We start from the raw sequence: 25,493 nt of genomic DNA, 5'->3' as shown, positions 1-25,493 counted from the left end.
GCAACACAGGGCGTAAGGGCATTATGGGGGCGCGGTGGCGCAGTGGGTTGGACCGGATTCTGCTCTTCAGTGGGTCTGGGGTTCGAGTCCCGCTTGGGGTGCCTTGCGATGGACTGGCGTCCTGTCCTGGGTGTGTCCCCTCCCCCTCCGGCCTTGCGCCCTGTGTTGCTGGGCAGGCTCCGGTTCCCCGCGACCCCGTATGGGACGAGCGGTTCCGAAAATGTGTGTGTGTGAGTTCTCGGTTACCTATGTCATAGTTACACTCTGCAGGAGATCATTTTCTGGAAAAGAAAGCACAAAGATACATCTTTGCCGGGTTACCTTGTATCTGCGAGAGCACGGCCCCTACTTCGGTCTCGGAGGCATCAACCTCCACTACAAAAGGTAGTTCGGGATTGGGGTGGTGGACGATTGGGGCCGATGTGAACTTCTGTTTCAGTGTTTCAAAGGCCTGTTGCGCGCAGGCTGTCCAATGGAGACGAGGTGTGGGACTAGCGGTCAAGGTGGTGAGAGGTGCGGCTAAGGTGTTGAAATTCCAAATAAACCTGCGATAAAAGTTGGCGAAGCCTAGGAACCTTTGCAGGGCCTTGATTGTGGTAGAAGGGGCCCATTGTAGTATGGTTTGTACCTTGCCCGGGTCCATTGCGATGCCCTCAGGAGTGAGTACGAACCCCAGGAAGGTTACCTGTTTTTTGTGAAACTCACATTTTTCTAGCTTGACAAAGAGACGATGCTGCAGCAGTTAACGCAATACTCACCATACGAGGAGGACGTGCTGGTCCAGGGAAAGAGAGTAGATTAGTATGTCATCGAGATACACCAGCACCCCCTTGTTGACTAGGTCACCCAAGACATGATTTACAAATGTCTGAAAAACACTAGGTGCATTAGCTAGACCAAAAGGCATCACACAGTACTCATAATGGCCAAGGGAGGTGCTGAAGGCGGTCTTCCATTTGCCATCCTTCCTAATACAAATGAGATTGTAAGCGCTGCGGACGGGACAACGGACACACTCGGCTCCAAGGAGGTGTGGCACCCAGGAGGAGAACTATAGCTCAATCCCATGGTCAATGTGGAGGAAATACAGCATCCTGGGTCTTGCTACAGACCTCTGCGAGGTCTTTATACTCTGGAGGAACACATATTAGCGATACAGGGCCCGCACTTTCGACTGAGGTGGCTTGGCACGGAAGCCACAAACAAGTCTTTTCACACTGCTGTCCCCAGGACACCAACTTCCCATTGCTCCAGCGAAAGGTGGGACGGGAGAGCCATGGAAACCTGAAGATTACCGGGAACTCAGGTGAAACGATCACATAAAACAACAAGCGTTCCTGATGACACACTCCTACCTGTACCTGCAACAGGTCCGTTTGGGAATCCACATACCCCTTTCCCAGTTGTTGTCCATCTAACGCGTTCACCTTAAGCCGGGTTTCACACTGTCGGCTGGGTATCTGGTGAGCTCACGTGAAACTGTCATCTATGAAATTCCCCGGGGCTCCAGAGTCTACCAAAGCTTGGGCCTCCACCTGATTCGTACCCCAGGAGATAACGATCAGTACTGTTAGTTTGTTACAGTGGAGGGCTCCACTCACCTGAGACTCCGGGTGGGCCAAGCAGCAGAGCCGTGTATGGCCAGGGGTTACCGCAATAGAGACACAGGCGTTCCAGGATCCGGCATCGGCGTTCAACAGGGGTCAAGCGGCCAGGTTGTAGCTGCATAGGTTCTAGCTCCTCTTGTTGGTGACCATGGCGCTCCTGGGCGGGCTTAGCGCGCAGTTCCCAGTCTCATGCTAGGTTATCCAGCGCCACGGCTGTCTCAATGAACATGTCCAAGGTCCACATCTCCCCCCGGGAAGGTCATCTCTTTCTGGAACCAGGTGTTAAGACCTCTCCTGAAACATGCCAAGAGCTCCTTGTCCCCCCAGCCACTGCAAGCAGCCAGGGTCCGCAATTCAATGACGTAATCGGCCACAGGTTGGTCTCCCTGTCGGAGGTCCAAAATGTGTTCCCTAACATTCTGGTCCTGGAGTGGAAGCCCAAAAACTGCTGTGAAACGGGTCTTAAACTCATCATATGACTCTCAGGAGTGGCTATCCCAAGCCACTGTGGCCCAATCGAGTGCTCGTCCCGTTAGAAGGGAGATGAGATAAGCAATGCGGATTTGATCCCTCTGATAAACAAGGGGCAAAGTGGAAAAAACAAGTTTGCATTGCATCAAGAAACCTGAGCAATGAGAGGGGTTGCCATCATACCTGGCTGGAGTTGCAAGTCTTAAACCATGTTCTGGCGGCAGCAGAGGCAGGGCAATCGCTCGCAGGAGGGGTGTTGGATTCCCCTGGCGCCCCCGGTGGCAGCATCCCCTTATCTTGCAAAACGGTCACCAGATCTGTGAATGTTTCAGACAGGCAATTAACAGTGTGCTCCAGGTTACCTAGGCATGCTCCCTGCGTGACGAGTGCTCGCTAGAAGCGGTCCTGCTCTGCTGTGTCCGACGTAGAGGCGGAACCTTCTGCCATGTTCTGTGCCAGAAGGAAGATGGCGGACACAAAATGCAAAGGGGAAATCTAGCAATCGTAGTTGTTGCACAGGCCAGGTTGGTCAAGGTGCAAACAGGGTTTCCAGGACAATCCGAGATCGTAGTCGAAGGACAAGGGGTGGTCAAACACAGGAAGCAAGGCAGCGGGGTTCAAGGGTACTGCAAAGGAACAGGAACGAGGAAGGGAGAGCAAGGGATGGCAAGTAATCGAGAGTACACAGTAGCGAGTGGGGATGTCTGAAATAGGTGCTAAATCGGGTGTTATTCGTCTGTGCCCTCTTATGCCTCTCCCCGGGCTGGGTCTCAGGTGTTCCCCGTCGAGCCGATGGCGTGGCACAAATATTACACTGAAAGTAACAAACTGGGTTTACTTAAGAATCACATGTTTGCAACTATGTCTCTTTCTCTTAATGTAATGCACAAACTGTATTTTTGCTGAGATGTACATCGCTTAGGGGGGCGTGGTGACGCAGTGGGTTGGACCGGGTCCTCCTCTCCGGTGGGTCTGGGGTTCGAGTCCCGCTTGGGGTGCCTTGCGGCGGACTGGCATCCCATCCTGGGTGTGTCCCCTCCCTCTCCAGCCTTACGCCCTGAGTTGCCGGGTAGGCTCCAGTTCCCCACGACCCCGTATGGGACAAGCAGTTCAGAAAATGTGTGTGTGTGTCCGTCGCTTTGGAGAAAAGCATCTGCTAAATGAATAAATATAAATGAAACATGTATGGGGGCGCGGTGGTGCAGTGGGTTGGACCGGGTCCTGCTCTCTGGTGGGTCTGGGGTTTGAGTCCTGCTTGGGGTGCCTTGCGGCGGACTGGCGTCCTGTCCTGGGTGTGTCCCCTCCCCTTCTGGCCTTACGCCCTGTGTTGCCAGGTAGGCTCCGGTTTCCTGCGACCCTGTATGGGACAAGCAGTTCAGAAAGTGTGTGTGTGTGTGTGTGTGTGTGTGTGTGTGTGTAAAACATGTATTTCAGCCGTAGGGGGAATTAGATCACTAATATGCATAAACTGAGTTGTACAGTAACAGCTCTGATGAACCAGGACTACTTGCTGTGCCACCATCCCCCCCGTTTTCATTTCATAGTCTATTCTTGGCCTCCACCTGCCCTTTAGCTGCCCATTTCTGTTTTGAAGGAGAAACAGTGAGATGAAGCAGGTGCAGACTGAGCCTTATGCATAATTATTTGTAGAAAATAACATTTTTTACAACTTAATATTATTCCAATGTTCTAACAGGACTGCAAAGTTCCTGGACAAAAAGTCAAAAAGAGGAAATCTATGCTGAGATCTACTGCAAGTCAGCTCCCTCCCACAGTTTGGTGCTAAGGGTTCAGAAAGAGGAGGTGAGAGACCCAGGACTGGGCAAAATATCTAACATATCAACTGCATATTTTGACTAGCAAATAAATAAAGCACCAATTCTCATTATTATTGTGTCTGGTATCTTCAGGGTTCCAAACCCAGCTAATTAAGAGCATGAAGCACTATCAGGGACAGCTGGTAGTGTACTGGTTACTGCTACCACCTTTGGATCCAAAGGTTGCAGGTTTGATCCCCACCTCTAGTAGTATCATTGAGCAACCTCCTTAGCCTAAATTGCTCCATGAAAATGACCCAGCTATATACATACACACACATTGTCTAAACCGCTTGTGCCATATGGGGTTGCGGGGAGCCGGAGCCTAACCCAGCAACTCAGGGTGGAAGGCTGGAGAGGGAGGGGACACACCCAGGACAGGACACCAGTCTGTCACAAGGCACTCCAAGCAGGACTTGAACCCCAGACCCATCAGAGAGCAGGACACAGTCCAACCCACTGTGCCACCACTGACCCAGCTGTATAAATGGGTAAATAATTGTAACCTTAACATAGTAATTTGTTTGGATAAAAGTCTCAGCTAAATGAATAAATATAAACCCATAATCGATCATTAAGGGAAAGTGCAGTTCATGGGAGTTTCTCCATTTGACATTAAAGTGTGTAAGAGACGAGGCAGGAAACAGGAGATGCAGTCACTTGTTGCTGTGGGATTTTATTTGCCTTAGACAGTGGAGAAGGAAAGAGATGGGAAAGGGAGAGCAGGGAACAGGTAGGAAGAGGTTTCGTGCTGGTCGGGGGGGCTGGGAGAGTCGGGTCGGTCGGGATGCGGGCGTCGTCTCAGGGTTTGGGTCTGCAGTCACCTCTGTCTGGTTCTCCTCCTCGGTCTCTTCTTCTTACTGCTGGGCACTGGGGAAGAAATAGGGGATGAAATCAGCCCCACCTGTGGCTGCTTTGCCCCCGTCTCCGCCCCCTCCCCGGGCGGCCTCGGCGTGCTACACCCCTCCGCCGCCACTGACAGGTCCCCAGGAGCCAGGGTCATGGGGTCCTCCCCGCTGTGGCCCGTTCGATCCCCCGCTCCTCCCCACCGCGAAAGGAAGTCGGGGACCACCTGCTCCCACCCCGGCCGGTGCACTATCTGGAAGCGGAACGGTTGGAGGGCCAGGTACCAGCGGGTGAGGCGGGGGTTCGAATCTTGTATCGTGTGCAAGCACTGCAAGGGTGCATGGTCAGTGCACAGGTCGAATTCCCATCCCAGAAGGTAATACCGGAGGGAGAGGACGGCCCACTTGATCGCCAGGCACTCCTTTTCGATGACGCTGTATTTACACTCTGGGGCCGTCAGCTTGCGGCTGAGGTATAACAGGGGCCACCACTCCCCCTTTACCTCCTGGGAGAGGACCGCCCCCAAACCCCGATCGGAGGCGTCAGTCTGCAGGAGAAAGGGAAGAGAAAAGTCAGGGCAGGTAAGGAAGGGACCCCCACACAGCATTTCTTTAATCCTCCGGAAAGCATGCTGGCACTGCTCTGTCCACTGGACCGGCTCTGGGACCCCTTGGCGGGTGAGGTCAGTCAGGGGCGCAACCAAGGTAGAGAAGCCTGGAATGAACCGGCAATAATAATTCTCAACCCCCAGGAAAGACCTCACCTGTTGTTTTGTCTTGGGGACTAGACAAGCCGCTATGGCAGCTGTTTTGTTAATCTGGGGCTGAATTTGTCCGTTCCCCGAGAGGAACCCCAGATACCGTACCTCTCCCCTTCCAATCGCACAGTTCACCGGGTTTGCAGTGAGACCCACCTCCCTCAGGGCCTGCAGAACCGCTCTCAAGTGAACCAGGTGCCGCGACCAGTCTGGGCTGTAAATAATGACATCATCAAGGTAGGCCGCTGCATACCCGGCGTGGGGTGCGAGGACCCTGTCCATGAGGCGCTGGAAGGTGGCTGGGGCCCCATGCAAACCGAACGGGAGTGTAACGAACTGGTGTAAACCAAAAGGAGTCAACAAAGCTGAGATCTCCTTAGACTCTGGAGACAAGGGAATCTGCCAGTAGACTTTGGTGAGATAGAGCGTCGAATAGAAATGAGCAGAACCCAGCCGGTCCAACAACTCATCCACCCGGGGCATGGGGTATGTATCAAACTTAGTGACAGCGTTGACGCACCTGTAATCAACGCAAAACCAAGTGGAGCCGTCCAGCTTAGGGACCAGAACCACCGGGCTGCTCCAATTGCTGTGGGATTCCTCAATGATACCCAACCGCAGCATTTTGTCCAGTTTGTCCTGTATCACCTTTTGTTTGTGGACAGGGATACGATACAGCCGGCTACGCACCGGGCCCCCTTCAAGGGGCTGAATCCGGTGCTGAATGAGTGTCGTCTGACTCGGCAGAGGGGAGAACACGTCGGCAAAATTCCTGCTGTACCTGGGCCACCTCCTGTTGTTGGGCCTCGGTGAGGCCTGGGCCTACTGGAACAGGAAGGGGGGTTTGGCCCAGGTCGGGCAGCTCCAGGCCCAACTCATCCTGCACCGGGATTGTGGTGACCAAGGAGGCAACAGGGGCCTCCTGCCAGCGCTTCAGGAGGTTAAGATGGTATATTTGCCGTGCGCCACCTCGGTCGGAGCGGAGGACCTCATAGTCGACCTCCCCAATGCGCCGTGTGACCACAAAGGGTCCTTGCCACTTGGCGAGCAATTTAGACTGCGAGGTGGGAAGCAACACAAGTACTTTTTCACCCGGGGTGAAGTGACGTAACTGTGTCTCCCTGTTGTATGCGCGCGCCTGCCTCTCCTGGGCCTGCTGGAGGTGCACCCGTGACAGGCGTCTGAGAGCATCTAAACGCTCTCTTATGTCAAGGACATTCTGCAGTTCAGTTTTACTGAGACTGGGGCCCTCCTCCTATGCCTCCCTCACAATATCCAAGACCCCTCGGGGACACCGGCCGTACAGCAATTGAAAGGGAGAAAACCCTGTGGAGGCCTATGGCACCTCCCGCACCGCAAACAAGAGAGGGTCCAACAGCTGGTCCCAGTGTCTGGGGTCATCAGCCATGAACTTCGCTATCATATTTTTTAAAGTTCAATTAAAGCATTCCACCAGCCCATCTGTCTGGGGGTGAAATACACTGGTGCGAACGGGCTGAACCCCCAGCAGTTCATACAAATTCACGAGGGTGCGTGACATGAACGTGGTGCCCTGATCAGTGAGGATTACCTTCGGAACGCCCACCCTCGTGAAAATTTTAAATAAAGCCTCCGCCACCGTGTGCGCCGTCATATTACGCAAGGGAACCGCCTCTGGGTACTGTGTGGCGTAGTCAACCACCACCAACACAAACCGAAAACCCCACGCGCTCCGCTCTAAGGGCCCGGATGTCCTGGATCTCCGCACCGCCAGCACGCCGGTCCCTGCCTTCCGGCCGCCAGAGGGTTCCCCTTAGGAGAGGAAAAGAAATGGGCTAAAGGGAAAGGGGGAAGATTCCGCCATAATGACGGATTTCCAGTCGGGGGAGGGCGGGCTGGGGGAGCAGAAGTGCCTGCAGGAGACGGGGTTAGACGGCCTGGGTCGGGCAAAGGCCCGGTACGGGCAGTAGGTCTGGGCTGTGACACTCGCGGGGTGTGGGTTCGGGGTGCTTGAATGGGAGGGGCTGGGGGGTGTCGGGGTTTGCTGCCAGATGATTTTCGGCCAGGCGGATTGCATCTGTGAGCATCTCCGGTCGGTGGCACTGGAGCCAGTCCGCAATGGCAGTCGGCATGGCCGCCATGAAATGCTCCAGTGGCACCTACTCTACAATCCATTCCTGGTCTTGACGCTCAGGCTGCAGCCACCGCCGGGCGGAGTCTAGGACTTGCTGCGCAAAGAGGAAGGGGCAGGCCAGCTCGTCCCACTGCAGACCGCGCAGGCGCTGGTGGTGGTCCTCCGTCGTCAGGCCGACGCATTCCATGATGGCCTCCCGGGCGGCCTCGGCGTGCTACAAAGTGCTAACTTGGAGATAGTACTGTAATTTACCTCACACCCAGTAAGTTTTTTCCCAAGTGAAAATTAAACCCCCTCCTTTCCTGGAATGTCAGTGAAACAAAAGTCCTCATTGTGGACTTTCAAAAGGATGGAGTCAGAGGGAACTGATTTCAGATCCCCGGGCTGCGGGGCACTGGGAAACTGTATGGGATCTTCTAAGTCTGTCATTTTTCTTTAATATATAACATTTTTACAGTGTAGCTCCATAAAGAAGAGTGCCATTTAAAAGCCTGGTTGAAGCCTCTGCCTTTCAGTCCAAAGGTTGGAGGTTTGATTCCCATCAGCTGTTGTCATACCACTGAGCAAGGTACTTACCCTCAGTTGCTCCAGTGAAATTACCCAGCTGTATAAATGGGTAAATAATTGTAAGTAACGCAACATTGTAAGCTGCTTTAGAGAAAAACATCAGCTAAATTAATAAAATAATCCCACCTCCTTCTGTACCTCCGTGAGCAAAGTCTCTACCCTGACTTACTTCAGTAAAATTTACTGAGCTGTATATATGGGTAAATCAGTGTAAGTGGTGTAAATTTGGGTCAGGTTAGCTGAAGCTGCTTTGGGTAAAAACTTAATCTCAGTGAGTAAATGTGAAAGCAGACTTGCAGGCACTTTTGTTATCGTTTGCTCACAAGTCACAGAAAGTGCACTGCAGTATTGATCGCTGGGACACAGAAACAGAGATCAGCTCTCTGTGAGTAATATGGAAACAGCATCTTAATGAACTAAGTTATCTTCAAAAGGCCCATCAGCACCTTCGCTTCCTGCAGAGACTATCAAAATGATGAATGAACCAGCAGGAGCTCATGGCCTTGTCCTACAGTAGTGCTGTACTCTAAATAGTGCTATCGCTGTCTGCTAGAGCAGGACCACACACCCTTTTATCTGCCAAAGTAAGACCTGCCCAATAATGCAAGAGTCAGAACTCCAGAGACACCAACTGTAGAAGATACTGGAACGTCTGAAAACTGACAGTGTTTCTGACATGAAGCAGCACGAAGAGCTCCAAAAAAGCATGAGGACAGCACACACACATTTTCCCTGTGTTCAGTCAACCTGTTAAAAACTCCTTTATCCACAGCGAGAGAGAAACCTGCAGGAGCGAGAGGAGAAGGAGAGAGACCAACATTTAGAAGTCTCAGTCTCTGCCTACGTCACGAGTGACAATACCCCTACAGGCCAGAGGAGGTGCCACTCAGTGCCACTTGCCCAGATCCATGCACCTGTTCAAAATTTGGTAGTTGCTGAGGTATAAAAGGAGCAAGCAGAGGAGGATACACTGTGGATTCTTAATCTGTGTTTCTATAGTGCTCTCTTGGCGATCGTTAGTTATTTGTTTCATAGGTATTTATATAGGTGTTTTATGTTTATATTCCGGTCCTAAATGCCCGTCCTGCCTTTTGTGCTACTCACAGATTCGGGTTTCACTTTTCACCTTTGTGAGAATACGCTGTGTGTCTCCTTTTCCCGTGTTCACTGTTTAACCTCTACCCGGTACTTTACACTTTGCATTGTGCACCAATAAATATACTCTGCACGTGGGGGTCATTTTATTTTTCGGCCGAGCTTGGACGTAACAACAACTCCCGTCCAAGTCAGACTTTTGTCCAGACAGTACAGCCTACTACTCTGAATCTTCAGACGAAGGCAAGAAACCACAGTAACATCACAGAAGTCGGTTTTTTTTAAGCCAGATGCCACTTATCTCACACACACACTTTCTGAACCGCTTGTCCCATACGGGGTCGCGGGGAACCGGAGCCTAACCCAGCAACTCAGGGCGTAAGGCTGGAGGGGGAGGGGACACACCCAGGACGGGACGCCAGTCCACCACAAGGCACCCCAAGCGGGACTCGAACCCCAGACCACTGGAGAGCAGGACCCGGTCCAACCCACTGCGCCACTGCGCCCCCTGCCACTTATCATTTCTATGAAATTTAAAAAACTGAGCAGCATAATATACTCATGAGTGCTTATCTGCTACTGCTAATATTTTTATGTTTTGTTTACTGTATTGAAATGACCCCAAACAGCACAGAGCCACTCTAGGGATGATTTCCAAAGGACTGGGGTTTATTTTAATAATGTTCGGGACAATAAGACGAACTGCTCTCTTGTCTGCAACTAACAACAAAGACAAGACAAGGAGACCACACGCCTCCACCTACTGTCACACTGATGACGGCAGGTCAGCATCTACCTTTTGCATCAACATTCACTCCATAGCATCTACTGCCTGCAGTATGCAACACATCGGCTTCTCCGTGGCTAGCTTACTCCACAGCTCTCTTTCTCGCGTGTCTCTCCGGGCACAGTAATTGCAGCCCACTGTTTCACACGGATGCTGAGATAGGGCATCAGTGTTGGCATGCTGAGCCCCACTCCTGTGCACTATGGTAAAATTGTAGACCTGCATCTCCTCCAGCCACCGTGCCACCTGGCCCTCTTGCTCTCGGAATGACATGAACCACTGGAGTGCTGCGTGATCAGTCCTGATAGTAAAGGCCATGCTGCACTTGTAGCAGTTAAAATGCCGGGCTGCCACTATGACAGCCTGGAGCTCACGTCCAGTCACACAGTAGTGCCGCTCGCTCTTGTTGAAGACTTGGCTGAAGTACGTCACAATCCCCTCTCTGGTGCTATCTATGATGGCACCGCACCCATACCGACATCACTGGCGTCTGTGTCCCGGACAAAAGGCAAAGAGGGATCAGGTAGGGAAAGAACTGGTGCGTCGATGAAGGCTTGCATCAGTGTGGTGAATGCAAGCTGACACTCGGGAGTCTATGTGAAAGTGTGGTCTTTCTGCAGGAGTTTGAAGAGGAGGGCACCAATACAGGAGAAGCCCTTTACAAACCTCCGATAATATGAGGTCTGCAACAGGCAGCATCAATTATTCTCTCACAGTTGTGAGAACCCTAGTCCAGTAGACTTATATCTTACCACATTCCCAAAATAAGAGTATCAAGAAGCTCTGCATTAGAACCACTACTGAGATGTCCTGAGAACATCCTGTGAAAGTACATTGTAATGACGTAGATTCTGAAAAAGAGATTGAAATCTTCTTCTTGGTCACTGTAGGACGAACAGTTAGTAATGACCCTGATCAGGGTTGCAGCAGTCTGGAGCCTATCCCAGAGTCACTGGGTGCAAGGATAAGAGGGGGTACACCCTGGACAAGACATCATTCCATCACAGGAGAGCAGCACGCACACACGCACGCGCACGCGCGCGCACGCACGCACGCACAGAGTATAGCCTATTCCAAGTCACCAATCCACCTGCATGTCTTTGAAACCACAGCACAGAGAGCAAACTCACACAGTTGCACGGAGAACATACTAGCTTCACATAAACTGAGCCAGATTTGAACCTACAGCTGAATTGCTCAAGCATTATAAGGCGGTAGCGTTACCCTCTGTTTCGCTGTACCGTCCACTCATGCGTCAATTTCATAAAAATGGAAACGTGGAGGTTCATGGCCCAAGTCCACAGGGGATTCCACAGGAGGTTCAGAACCCAAACCCACTGGGGAATCCATAGCATGCTCAGGGCTCAAACTTGGAGGGGAGGGCACAGGAGAATCAGGGCCCAAACGTGCAGGGGAGGCCAAAAAAGGTTGGAGGACCAAGTTTGCAGGAGAGTCCAAAGGAGATGCTGTGGAAATACACAAAGAAACATATTAAAAGAAGTTTAACACACCTGATCCTGTCTGGAAGTAGCCAGTATAAACTAAAAGACCATTTTAAACGGTCAAAGAGAGGATAGTTTGAGCACTGAACAGGGAACCAAGAATTGATGTCTTTAATACAAGTTAAATGAAGGCACTAAGATCCGAAGAGTGACAAACGTCTTATTATTTTACCAGCTAACAAGGGACAAACCACAGTCTAGAACAAACTACTTGCAAAAGGCTCAGAAGTTACTACAAACACAAATACACTGTATATCAGCCAATCAAAGAAAATCTAATAGGAAGACTAGAAAACAAAATCAAGAGTACTCTAAAGAAGTTAGAACAGATGAGTCAGTTGAGTAAAATCTAACACAACAGAATGAAACCTGAGGCATCAATGATACTAAAACTCTATGGTCTATCAAAAATACACAAACGCCGAGTACCACTTTGCCCGACTGTGTCATTATCAGGATCATCAACATACAAATGCTCAGAGGAACTGTGGATTGAATAAAACACTCAATTGTCAATTCAGACTATATGATTAATTCAACGGATACTTTCTTGCAGAAAATCTAATTACAGTCCACAAAGAAGAAATCATGGTTTCACTCGATTTTCCTGTTCACTTCAAATGACACATTGCTGGTTAAACAATCAATGTACTTCTCGAAGAACAGGAAGATGGCCAAAATCATAGCACTCTCAACAAGGAGAACACACTAGAACTACTGGATTTATGTCATACCACATATTTCAAGTTCGACAGACAAATATACAAACAATGTAAGGGAACTCCAATGGAATCATCAATATCGGGACTGCTGGCTGAAGCAGTAACGCATCGTCTAGAACACATTGTCCTCCCTGATTGTACCAAAACTATGGATACGCTATGTTGATGATACATTTTTCATTATGAAACAAAACGAATTAAAAGAAACTCATCGACTATTGAACAATGTCTTCACTGGGATACGGTTTTCAAGGGAGGAAGAAAATAATTCTCACTTACCAGGGCTGGATGTACTGGTAAAACAACTGGCTACAGGCAAACTGGAAAACTGGCTTTATCGAAAATCAACATACACGGACCAAATCCTTCATTTCACAAGCAGCCATCCGACAGCACACAAACAAAGCTGTGTAGGAACACTGTTCAAAAGGTGCCAGGACCCACTGTAGAACTCACAAACTTCGAAAAGTCGAAGAAGATCACTTGTTCAAGGTTTTTGCACACAACGGCTATCCAAAAAACTTCATCATACAACATCATATCACCCACCAACATACTTTGCAAATTGAAGAAAATAACAAAATGGCTGTTTCACCAGACACCAAGAATGCTTCAGAAATGACTGCAAGAATCCAACATCCGTTTGGAATCAAAGTGGTTCACAAACCAACCGTAACATTATGCAGCATCTTATCAAGACCAAAAGATTGACCAACAAAAGAAGAAAAAACCAATATCATTTACAAGATTTCCTGCACTTACTGTGACAAATATTATGTTGGATAAACTGGGAGATGTATGAGCACAAGAAACCATAAACATAAACTTGCTACTAATCAACATGACCCCAAATCACTTATATCTGTTCACACGGATGTAGAGAATCATGAACTTGAGTGAAACAATGTAAAAATACTGAGAACAGCAAGAACATGACAATCACGGAAATTAATTGAGGTATTGTTCTCCAAAGAGGACTTGATCAATAAGAACATCAACAGCAGTTGCATCAATACACTGCTTAGGAGACTACTGGACCACAGAAAAAACCAGCTAGAATTAGTTACAAGCCAATTTAATTCTGGTCAGGTCAATCTCAATGGACCAATCAGAATGCTTGGAACTGACCCTGAACTTTGACCAAAACACTTTGACCTATGACTTTCAACACTGAGCTTTGCCTATACCATATAAACCCATACTCTCTTACTCTACTCATTTTTCTTGAAGCTGGGTTGATGATGTTTCCTATGTTGGTAACAAAACAACCACAAGTTAAAAAGCAAGCTCAGAGAACAGCAAACCATGGATAAAACCATTTTAATTTTACATAAAACTTAACTATTGCATTATGAAAACAGTATTTATAACAGTACAGTCATTTTAACAAATTTTCATTACAGATCAAAATGTATACATTACAAATCGTCTTCATGTTAAATAAGAGGAAAATTGTCTCACCAGATGGGATGGAGCTGTTCTCCTTGTGACAGAAGCCTGATTTATACAGTGTTACTCCTCCAACTAGTAATAGCAGTAGAAGTATTCCAACTGTAATTCCAGCTATAAGAGGGACTCGGCTGATCTCTCCACACTGAGAATCAGACACACTGTCTCCTGGTTTAAGTGTGTAAAATCCTTGGGATTTGCAGCTGCACCAAAAACGTGTTATATAATATGTTAATCATTGCTTTTGTGTTAAAATTGACAAAACGCACGTACGCATGCACATTGTCTGAACCGCTTGTCCCATATGGGGGGGGAGCCGGAGCCTAACCCAGCAACATAGGGTGCAAGGCTGAGGGGGGAGGGGACACACCCAGGATGGAACACCAGTCTGTTGCAAGGCACCTCAAGCGGGACTTGAACCCCAGACCCACCAGAAAGCAGGACCCGGTCCAACCCACTGCGCCACCGCACCCCCCATATTGACAAAACATTTTAAATAAAAAATATGTACATTATAAAATGTGTATTTGCAATTCTATACACTTTTATGAAACTAAATACAAAAACACTCAAAGTATAAAAACAGGAATAGGGACAGGAATTCAGTGCAATTTGTTTTATGGAACAAAATAGAAAAACACACCCACAGAAAAAAAAACAGAAACAGGGAAAACTTACTCTGTGTGTGGAGTACATGATGTTGAAGATCCATTTGAGTAAGAGTTTTCTGGGCAATTCTCACATACAGTGTCCTTATATTCTGTTCCTACAATAATTACAGTACACAGTATTATATAAAACACTGAAATGATTGCATGCCTCACTGTTATAGGTTTATGTTTAGGTTAGCAAATTTAGCTCATTTATGAAAACTCCATTCTGACCAGGGTGTTTGATGACTTCTCCAGGTTTACAGGTTGTGTGTTTCTGGGCTGCTCTACATCCTCCCTCATAAGGATCAGTACAATAGTTTCCTTCCAGGACTCCACACACTGTGTCTGAAAAGGGTTTACATTCCTTCACTGGCTTTAAACCGAGACCTATTGAAAATTGAAACACTGCATAAATCTGTATTCACAAATTCTGCATGAGAAAGTTAAAGACGTGCCATTTTATATAAATACATCAGTACATCTGTAACAGATGAATAAGTTGTTGAACCCCTTTGTAGTAGAAACCTTATTCTTACCTTGATTACAGGCTGTACAGGGATTGCAAATATGACGTCCATGTGGTTTATCAGTGAAAGTGGATACAGGACATGGATGACATATAGTGATGGACTTTGATGTACAATCCTCGGACACAAAATATCCTAAAAGAAAATATTTACTGTACATTAACTGGTATCAAATAAATACTGTCCTTTGTAATAAAACATACTGGCAATCTAAAAGCTTAGATATGTACATAACATGATTTACCAGGTGTACACATAGGACAACATCGTCCATCTGTTGCATATTCAGCCCAACCACAGGCAGAACATAGACTATATGGAACAGTCAGAAGAAGCATCACACAAATCTGGAGAAGTAAAATCAAAGAGACAGAAATTTCTGGTTTGTTTCTACCTTCTGTATACTAATAAAGAAAATACCAACAAACTGTGTTACTGAGATATCAGGTAAACAACAGAAACATGAAAAAGACTTAATTTCCCCTTTCATTGTCAACTACGGCCGCACCTCAACCAGAGGCACCTGGCTGTAATTAGAGCACCTAGATTTCATTAGAGCAACTTGCTATAAAAAGCACCACTCTACCACTTCCCAGTTGTGGAATCTTACTTGAGGCAGCTGTCCCCAAGTTCTCAAACTTGTCCTGGTTCTCACTGTCCCCTGGTCCTCCTCCACAGCACCTTAGTTATAACCACTTGCCTTGACCACAATATCAGATCCTCACCTCTGTCCAGTTTGCCAATCATCTGACCATTTACTTCCCCCTGACCATGACAACCAGCCTAGTCCTTTGGTACTGAATAAACAATCCTGCACTTGGGTCCAGCTTCCTCTACATCCTCCGTTCACCTTGACATTTATTTAAAACAGACAAGCAATATTTGCATACCTTGGACAAATACATATCCAAATGGTAGACAGTTTATAAAATCTTAATATGTCATAAGTGGTTTCAGTCCTTTGTGGAAGTGTGGAGGTCATTCAACAACCCAAGACCTAAGGAAAAGCAGATCAATTGAGTGAATTACATCTCTAAGAGAACATGATTGATCCATAGACACACACACAGTGAGAACATTCAAATTGCACATAGACTGCACTGAATTCAAACCAAAGCCAGAACAACTCAGACAGTACCTGCTGCACCACCCTGTGACCCCAGAATCATTAACAATTAATAATGTTATGCAAATTAAGTAATAAAAAATAAAAGATTTAGTGATGTGATCTTACCTCAGTAATATCTGTCAACCAAGTTAAGCTGTACGGAGACAGAAAGAGAAGGGAAACAATGGTGGTACAGGTGACATCTGTACACTTGTCACCAAACGTGTATTTAGAACTCGTTTCAATTCCCACTCTTCACACATGGATTGTGATTTTGATTAACCTAAAAGCAGAAGAGATGTCTTATTGTCTTTTACTACATTTAGTGCACTTTTTCACCCCACACACACATCTGAGCTGCTTGTCCCATGCAAGGTTGTGAGGAGCTGGAGCCTGGCCTGGCAGCATAGGGTGGAGGGCTGGACAGGGAGGGGACACACCCAGGACAGGATGCTAATCTGTCACAAGGCACTCCAAGGAGGGCTTGAACCCAAGACCCACTGGAGAGCAGCACCCGGTCCAACCCACTGCACCACCACACCCCCCGCCTCAAGTTAGTTCCAAACTATTAGCAACTCCAACATTTCACCTGTTTTGAAAAATTTTTTTTTTTTTCTTCCTTTGGACCTATGTTCACAATAAGTTGCACAAGAAATACACGTTATCAGCTGAACCACTCATCCCACGCAGGGTTGCGAGGAGCCAGAGCCTAACCCGGCAGCACAGGGCATAAGGCTCGAGGGGGAGGGGGCATAGCCAGGATGGGATGCCAGTCCATCACAAGGCACCCCGAACTCACCAGAGAGCAGGACCTGGTCAAACCCACTGCACCACCACACCCCTCTACAGGAAATACAGAAAAAATGATATATATCTCCTCTCGGACGTGTCCTGTTGTTTATGTTTCAATAGTGAAACCGGACACACAATATTTCTGAGATGACATAATATGCATATTATCATTTCTTCGACATCACATATATCCATACATATTTTATATATATGTTGCAGCATGCAGTGCTCTGGGTTCTGATAGGGTAAAGGAGGTTGCACAGGCAGCATCCATTACAACTGTTTATTTGAACACCAGTACATAGAGGGAGGGGTGCGGTGGCGCAGTGGGTTGGACCACAGTCCTGCTCTCTAGTGGGTCTGGGGTTCAAGTCCCGCTTGGGGTACCTTGTGATGGACTGGTGTCCCGTCCTGGGTGTGTCCCCTCCCTCTCTGGCCTTATGCCCTGTGTTGCCGGGTAGGCTCTGGTTCCCCGTGACCCTGTATGGGACAAGCAGTTCTGAAAATGTGTGTGTGGTACACAGAGGAGTCATGCTCTCAGTCTGGGAACCCCATTTTCCCAAGAACCTACACCTCAAGCCACTTCTCACTGCCTGCCTAGGAACACAAGGCTTTCTTTCTTTCTCACTAGCAAAACACAGTTACCCCATTATTTTCCCTGTAAATTGCCCTAGTGGTAGAACCCTCTATTGCATTTTACCCACAATTCAGCTATTTACAATACACAAATCTTCTTGCTCAAACTCTCAGTAACACCGGTTGTTACTATATACATATATACATAACGGGGGCGAGTTAAGTCAGTGTCCTCTGTGTGGCGCGTCTGGTGTTCGAGTCCTGTTTGGGGTGTCTTGCTTCTCGGCCTTTTGGCTACGATCAAGTGTAGTACCAGAGATTTTAGCTGGGGCAGAGTGGAGCTGTGTTCAGGACTGCGTGTCGCATGTCCGCAGCTTTCCTGGGGCGAAGCTATGCACCCTTGTAGGGTTTTATTTTGTCTTTGGGTAGCCTGCTAAGCCTAAGGTGCAGGGTTTCGAGTGGCTTATCGGGTGATGCAGAAATTTTGTTTTTAACCATTCTGTACCAGATTGTCCAGAGTAGGGTTTTCCTCGAAGACGTCGGCGGCCTCTGCGGAGAACGAGAGACCATCATTGGCGGCGAGGACGACGGCTGGAAGGATGCAGGAACTGAAGAATACCATCCGCTTCCGGTGGAGGAACCGGGATGACGTCGTCAGATTTCACAAGCGCATTCCATTCGTTTGTGAGATCGTCTTCGGACTCCTGGGACTTCCAGCAAAGGACATTGTCTGCATCCAGAGGAATGGACCATTGTCCGTTTTCGACATCACTCTGGCAACCGGTGAATGTTATCAGAAGGTGTTGGAGACGTGTAGGGAGTGCAATGCATTCCAAGATGCTCCCCTACTCCATCAAGCCACTCTGGAGGACAGATAGAAGAGTTGTGACTGTACACGTCTTCGACCCCTTCGTGTCGGCGGATGTCGTGGCGGCCTTCCTTGGGGATTTTGCTGACATCTTCCCCAGACATGGGGAAGACCGGGACCTTCTGGGCATCTGGACTGGACGGAGATGCTTTTTAGTTTGCCTGCGTCCCGACCCTACGGGGATAGACGGTTATAGGCACCCGCCTGCGTATTTCACCTTGGGTAAGGCAAGAGGCTACCTATTTTATTATGGTCAGCCTCCCTCCTGCCATTTGTGTCTTGGTCAGGGACACACCGGGAGATCATGTAAGACAATGAAGTGCCAGCGATGTTTGGAGATCAGCCACCTGGCCAAGGACTGCATAGGCCCCTGCCGCTGTACCCAATGCGGGAGGAAAGACCATTTCTGACGCAGCTGTCCGCAGCGCAAGCCGACCTATGCCGGGGTGGTGCGGGCAGAGGCGATGCTGACGGGGGACAGTGTGGAAGCCCAACCTTCATCTGGTGGCACTGCGGAGCAGCTGGGATCAGCGGCGGGTGCAGAGGTAAGAGAGCGGTTGTCCAGGGCCAGTGTGGCACAGTCTCCTTCTTCTCTAGACACTTCTGATGGGTCCCAGACGGAGGAGGAGAGGGACACACCTGGTCACACGGACATTTTACGGGACTTTGTGGGAATGACCAGGAAGAAGAAAAGGTGTAGGAGGGAGGCTGGGCTGATCTCCGGTACTACACTGGGGGTGTCGGTCTTGACTGCGACCCCTCAAAAGGACCGAGAAGATGCTCCCTCCTCCACAATGGTACCCGAGCGGGCTTATTAGTTATTGACCTTTCTCGGGTGGGGTCTCCCCCTAGGTTCAGTTCGTCCCATCTGACAGCTGTGGAGGATGGAGATTTTTGTTCAGAAAAACTGTTTGAATAATTGATTCTAATTTGTAGATTTTATAGTATTATAGATTTTAAAATGTTTTATTTTTAGAGGTGTGTTGCATGAATGCTTAATGTTTCATGGTTCTTATTGACAGAGCAAAATCAGAATGTGGGGATTTTGACATGGGTGCCTGGGTACTTTTCTTGTGGGTGTGGTACACGTGTTTTAAATCTTGTATTTAAATCACTTTTTGGTGAAGGGTTTTAAAGTTCCACGTTCCTTTTGTCAAAATGGATATCTATATTTGTTTAATCCTGATGTTTATTTCTCTTTGTATTAGTGAAATAAGATGTTTGGAGAAGTGAGTATGCTCTGTCATGTTTATGTTGAGAAATGCTTTTATAATGAAATGTGAGGATGTTTTGTGTTTGTGATGTGGAATGATTGTTTTTGTTCTTATGGTACTGAATAAAGTATAGGAGAAAAAAAAAGTCTTGCAAAACCATCCTGAGGGGAGACAGTTATGAAAAGGGAATTACCCAAAAAAAGGTAGGTAAGGTGTATGGTAACACCCTGGAAACAGGCCAGGGTACCACCTCTCTTGAGGATGAATGTAACCAGTCTCCTTTTAATTATTTTGTATGTATCGTATGGCTTTAAGCCTTGGGGTATGTTTTTCTTTAGTGTTTTAAACTAAAGGTTCTGCCATGCGGTCTTTACATTAGTTGGTTTTACTGATTTATTGTTTTATTTTAAATTTTATTATTGGCATGGCAGTTTTTAGGCTTAACCCAGGATGGGACGGCAGGCCATCCATCGCAAAGCACCCCAAGCACTACTTGAACCCCGTACCCACCACAGCGGGCACAGGCCAAACCTGCCGCACCCACGCGTCACATTCCTCATAGCTAAAATTAACCTTCACATCGACGACACGGAGCGAAACGGCATAAACCGATTATTTTCTAGGCGGGTTTTCAACATGAGCTGAGCGAAAGGATTCGGTCTTTCATAAATCTGTATAATATATAAATCGGATATGTATTCATGATTCTTACCTGTCTCAATCCTCCGATCTTCGTCGGATTTAACGACCATTTGCTTAAATTTCGTCACGAAGCATCGTCTTGTGGCGGACTGTGGACGAATCACTGTGTTATTTCACACTTTTCACTTCAGTCCGTCCAAAACGTATAGTTTTCCATCGGAAAAATCGGAATGACACGGTACGGTGACATCATCATATTCGAGATGAGGACACACCACCCTCACCCTGCCTGTGTTACTCTGCACTCCGTCCGTTGTTTTGTCCGTTTAAACGCATTTCCAAATAGCAAAAAGAGGGAAAAGGTAAGCGATTAAGACAACACACCAGAGTTAATCATGGTAATGCGTTACAAAATAACGCAGCTCTCTCTTTTCTCTCTCTCTCTCACACACACACACACACACACACACACACACAGTAACGATCTGACTATGAGTTAGCCTAGATCCTCACGAGTATTCCGAAAAAAAAGGTGTATAAAAACCCAGACGGACAAGGAAAAGGAAGAATGAAAGCTCTTCGTTTATCTTGCAGGCAACTATGGGTGACTTATACTTCACACAGCTGTCTTCACGATAAAATAAACAACATTAAACTCCAAAACGTGCGGGGCACAAATGTGTACACAGACAAATAGCCGGCGCGCGCGCGCGCGAGAGAGAGAGAGAGAGAGAGAGAGAGAGAGAGAGAGAGAGAGGGAGAGGGAGAGGGGGGACCGGGTGGGGGCGACAACCCCTCGATCTCCACATACGTCATCATTACAACACACGCTCACACACACACACACACCTACCTTTGTGTTCGGTTTCACTGTCCCCCAGTTAAAAGGTCCAGTGTTAATGTGAGCCAAGGTGGCGATGAGCGATACAGATATAATATAATAGAAAGAACGCGGAGACCCATCCCTAGCGGATGGACTTTACATGACGAAAATCTTTTGAGGAATTTTTAAAAAAATATTCCTGTTGTAGAAATTCCTGTCTGATGCTTAAGACAGACTGTGGCTGCTCCTGTTACTGGGATAGAAGAGTCCACTGTACGTTAATTATACAATTTTTAATAATAATGAAGTTAACTCATGATAAATTCATGGAAACAGATATTTTAAAATACAACTTTTAAACAGCTGAGTACATCTCAAAACACCAGATCCAAGACAATTGTAATCGATTGCAATTAATTACCAATAATTCCTCCAAATTTTTAGTTTATAACATATAGAGTACGATTTGGTTAGATGTTTTGGGCCAAGTATTTTTAATATTTGTCCAAATGCTCCTAAATATCTGTAATGTCTGTAATTCAGCATTTTTTAATTTAATGAATTTAAATACAATCTTTACAAAGTGATATAAATTATCAATACATACTACATGCCTTTGAGGTCATTTTCTGTCCAAATTATGACTTTTGTGGTATGCAAGACTGCATGTGATGAAGCATAAGCCAAATTTAAAGAAATAAATATGAATTGTTTTACATCTTTATGTTTACTTTCCAAGATTTTTCACAGTAACTGAGTACTAGTGAAGCACAGGTGGCCAAACAGCCCCCTGGGGCATTTTGGCTCTGTTTGATTGTGTTTATTAGCTTCCTATAGCTGCCCAGCCCAAACTGAAACGACTGGTATGACTTACAAAAGCATAAATGAAACTGCTTCTAGATATCTACAAGACCTAGTCATCTGCTACATCCCAACCACATTGCTACACTCCTTCACATCTGCTCGCTTGGTGGTCCCTCACCCAAAAGGTCCAAAACCATGAAGGTTCTCGGTTTTGGCTCCCATGTAGTGGAACAACCCACCCCCCTCAGAACTGCTGAATCTCCGTCCACATCTAAAAAACGTCTTCAAACTCATCTCGTCTAGACTCACTTTTCCCATGAGCTATTAAGTTCACATAGTGTGTAAATGTTCATACACGATACATTTAAGATCATGCCTCTTGAACAGATAAACCTTCACGCAGCTACTCCTGTAATTTAATGCAAATTTTTACAAAGATATTTTTTTCATTAGGACTGTTATTAGGAACAATCAAAACTTTTTTGCAGTTAGTTGGTTCATACAGGGGAACGCAACTAACTCTACTTTAGAATCACGCATCTATATCTAAGCCTTTCTCCTGATGTAATACACACATATTTTCTATGAAATGTATGTCACTTGGAAGAAAAGCAGCTGCTGAAAGTATAAATGTAAAATTACTCAGATGAAACAGTGAAAATAGTGTGCCATGTGGCTCCTGAGATCCTTTCAAAAGTACCTGTAACCTTTACCATCGTGTTCTTGACATTAGTGAGACCTGCAGGTGTTGTCTCCACAGTATAGTGGCCAAGTGCAGCCACATGTTTATTTTGCCGAACTAATACTGCGGTACAGCAAATAAATCCCATCTGCCCCCCTTCCATATTATTTATGAAGTTGTCTGTGGAAAAACACCATGAGTGTGTTTAAAAAGATTATGTGTAACCTGATGCATAAAGAGGACAGTCACAACCCACAATCATTTGGTTTATTATTTGTTGCTGCTACAGATGTGTAGAATAAGAGATTCCAGTGTGATACAAACATTCATGGACACAGTTATACAGTAAATACTACAGAAATGAACATCACTTTAGTACATCTTATTCTCCAAGGGGGGGTCCACATTAGTTCTCCACTTTTTTGCTAGTGATATCAACAGCAGAGGGACCTGAAACGCATGTAGTTACATTGTAGAAGTAGGTTATTGGTTCACAGTAACATACAAAGACAGTACAAAACAAACATAGTCAGCAAAACCAGCAACAGACTTTTCCCCACATGTCTAGATTCTGCAAAACTGGAACCTGTGGACCATTTCTTTTCCCCCCATGTCACTAGTATATTGTTTGAACAAAGTGTAAACCAGTAACATACAAAGAGTGGACCAAGAAACTGCAAATACAGCCAAATACATAGAGCGAGAGCTCAGCACCCAAGGATTATAATATATCACGGGTGCAATCATCACGTAGTCCTTCGTAATAACTCCAAGGAGGGTGTTCAGACAGTCTACATGAGTAATTTTACAATGAAGGGTGTTGCTCAAGTGTACCACAGCACTAGGTGAGATTTGAACTTGCCACCCATGGATCTAAAGGCAATAGCTATAACCCCTACACTGTCAGTTGTCCCTGAAAGGCTATAACATTAAAGTACATTAGTATGCGCCATTGGGTTACATTCCATAACACCACCAAAATAAAAATTTGCCTGCTGGTTCAACAAGACAATACATGAAGACAAATAAAACCTTTTGTCAAAAGTTTCTTGGATGGCTGCAAGAACCCCAGTCCAGTACTTACATCTCACCATATTCCTACAACAAATGTACCAAAAACCCTATGAAGCTCTGCATTATAAGCACTGCTGTCAAAGTGCAGTGTCATGAGGTAGACTAAGAAAGCAACTGAAATCTTGTTCTTCCTTTCTGTGGGCCAAGCAGGCAGTAATGATGCTGATCACGGTTGCAGCAATCTGGAGCCCATCCCAGATTCACTGGGTGCAAGAATGAGACATCATTCCATCACCTGAACTGCAGGTATTTGGACTGTGGGAGGAAACCGGAGCACCTAGGGAAACACCCACACAATCGCGTGGGAAACTACCTCCGTGTAGACCGAGCCACAATCGAACTCGAATTGCTCAGGCATTATGAGGTGGTAGCATTACCCTCTGCGCCACTGTACCATTTTGTCATGCTTCAATTTCACAAAAACAGAGGGCACAAGAAAATATTCAAGCTTGTGTCTGTGTCGCACAATAATATTACATGTCTTTAACCGACTGGTAGCAAGAACAAAGTGCGAGTGCAGACTGAGGACAGTGATTGAAATGTTAGGTAGCATGGAAACATAGGCCAATGAGATGTTTAGTATCAATTCTACATGGAGCTATTTGTGTGATGGACACCAGTAAAAACACTGGTACTGGACTAACTGAAATGTGCTGTTTACTTTGAACTGCACATCACTTCCAAAAACATGTCTGCTGAATAAAGATGTAAACACTGATAGTGTTCAACAGGGTCACCTAACATCACCCTTTTAAAAGGGCTTAGAAGTGTCAAGATAAAGTAGTCGAGTTAAAAAATATCTTTGTTTTGAAAGGTAACAGGACTTGCAAACCTATAATCTGGCCATCCTGATATTAAGGTACAGACAGGTAACCAGGATGAGGTTACCATGGTTTCATTGCTGGTACTTGTATATAATGCCGAGCTGTCTGCTTCAGCAGTACGTGCGCTTGTAGGTTGAAGGCAAGGAGAGAGGGGGGGTCAAGTGGGGCCAGAAATGAGCCGAACCCCCTTCCTTTCCACTTATGGGTGTTCAGAAGCTGGGGAATCTGGAGCACTCCCCTAACCTGGTGGAGATCCTCTCCCATCCTGAGGGGGAACCAGAGCATGTCCCATTGCCACAGGAGAATCCAGTGGAGGTTCGAGGACCAAGTCCACAGGGGAGGCCACAAGAGGTTCAGTGCCCAAACTTGCAGCGGAGTCCATGGGAGGATCAGAATCCAAACTCACGGGGGAATCCATAGCCGCTTCAAGGCCCAAATTTGCAGGGCAGACTGAAAGAGGATCGAGGACCAAGTCTGCAGAGGAGTACAGTGCAGGTGCTGTAGAAGTAAACACACCTCGTCCTTTTTGGAAGTATCCAGTTTTTTTAGACTATTTTAAAATTTAGGTGAAACTGAACTATTGTATTATGAAGACAGTTTTTATAACACTAGTCATTTTAACAAATTTTCACTACAAATAAAAATGTGGATATTACAAACTGTCCTTATGTTAAATAACAGCAAAATTGTCTCACCAGATGGGATGGAGCTCTTCTCCTTGTGACAGAAGCCTGATTTATACAGTGTTACTCCTCCAACTAGTAATAGCAGTAAAATTATTCCAGCTATAAGAGGGACTCGGCTGATCTCTCCACACTGAGAATCAGACACACTGTCTCCTGGTTTAAGTCTGTAAAGTCCTTGGGATTCGCAGCTGCACGAAAAAACATGTGTAATGTTAGTCATTGCTTTTGCATTAAAATTAAGACAAAACATTGAAAAACACAAAATGTGCTATTCACTGAGTTTTATGAAACTAAACACACGCTCCATGTACAAAAGCAAGAACAGCAACAATCTTACTCTGTGTGTGGCAAACAGGATGTTGAAGATCCACTGGAGTAAGAGTTTTCAGGGCATTTCTCACATACTGTGTCATTAGTGTCTGTTCCTATAATGAACGTTGAAAAAAATATATATAACACAGGAAGTGATTTAGGACTACATGCCTCA

The 25,493-nt window shown here is 46.6% G+C and overlaps 1 protein-coding gene and 1 long non-coding RNA gene across 14 annotated transcripts in view; both read right to left on the bottom strand.

Annotated features, from left to right (window-relative positions):
- The window catches only part of LOC108922349 (tumor necrosis factor receptor superfamily member 14-like), a 65,416-nt gene that overhangs the window by 15,761 nt on the left and 24,162 nt on the right, over positions 1-25,493 (bottom strand). Inside the window, exons 1-10 of one of the 13 annotated variants that reach the window (XM_029249780.1) lie at positions 20,668-20,772; positions 20,398-20,412; positions 20,184-20,262; positions 16,148-16,304; positions 15,804-15,910; positions 15,158-15,260; positions 14,923-15,048; positions 14,618-14,773; positions 14,412-14,499; positions 13,746-13,936 (exon numbers count right to left, since the gene is read on the bottom strand). The exons of 9 other annotated variants lie outside the window; for them this stretch is intronic. In XM_029249780.1, the coding sequence (XP_029105613.1) occupies positions 13,746-13,936; positions 14,412-14,499; positions 14,618-14,773; positions 14,923-15,048; positions 15,158-15,260; positions 15,804-15,818 (679 nt within the window). In that variant the 5' untranslated portion in view covers positions 15,819-15,910; positions 16,148-16,304; positions 20,184-20,262; positions 20,398-20,412; positions 20,668-20,772. Of the gene's footprint in view, positions 1-11,107; positions 11,527-13,745; positions 13,937-14,411; positions 14,500-14,617; positions 14,774-14,922; positions 15,049-15,157; positions 15,261-15,803; positions 15,911-16,147; positions 16,305-20,183; positions 20,545-20,667; positions 20,773-25,493 lie in introns of those variants that run through there. 3 more of the 13 variants (XM_029249781.1, XM_029249779.1, XM_029249782.1) reach the window with 3 other exon arrangements.
- Positions 22,706-25,101, bottom strand: LOC114909862 (uncharacterized). Its single transcript, XR_003797421.1, has 2 exons — positions 25,016-25,101; positions 22,706-24,842 (listed from the first exon to the last, which is right to left on the bottom strand). It is a non-coding gene; the product is annotated as an uncharacterized LOC114909862 (long non-coding RNA).

Source organism: Scleropages formosus, chromosome 2 (genome assembly GCF_900964775.1).
Source record: "Scleropages formosus chromosome 2, fSclFor1.1, whole genome shotgun sequence".
NCBI lineage: Eukaryota > Metazoa > Chordata > Actinopteri > Osteoglossiformes > Osteoglossidae > Scleropages > Scleropages formosus.
The sequence above is the reverse complement of the archived record's forward strand: the minus strand, read 5'-3'. Positions and strand labels throughout refer to the sequence as shown.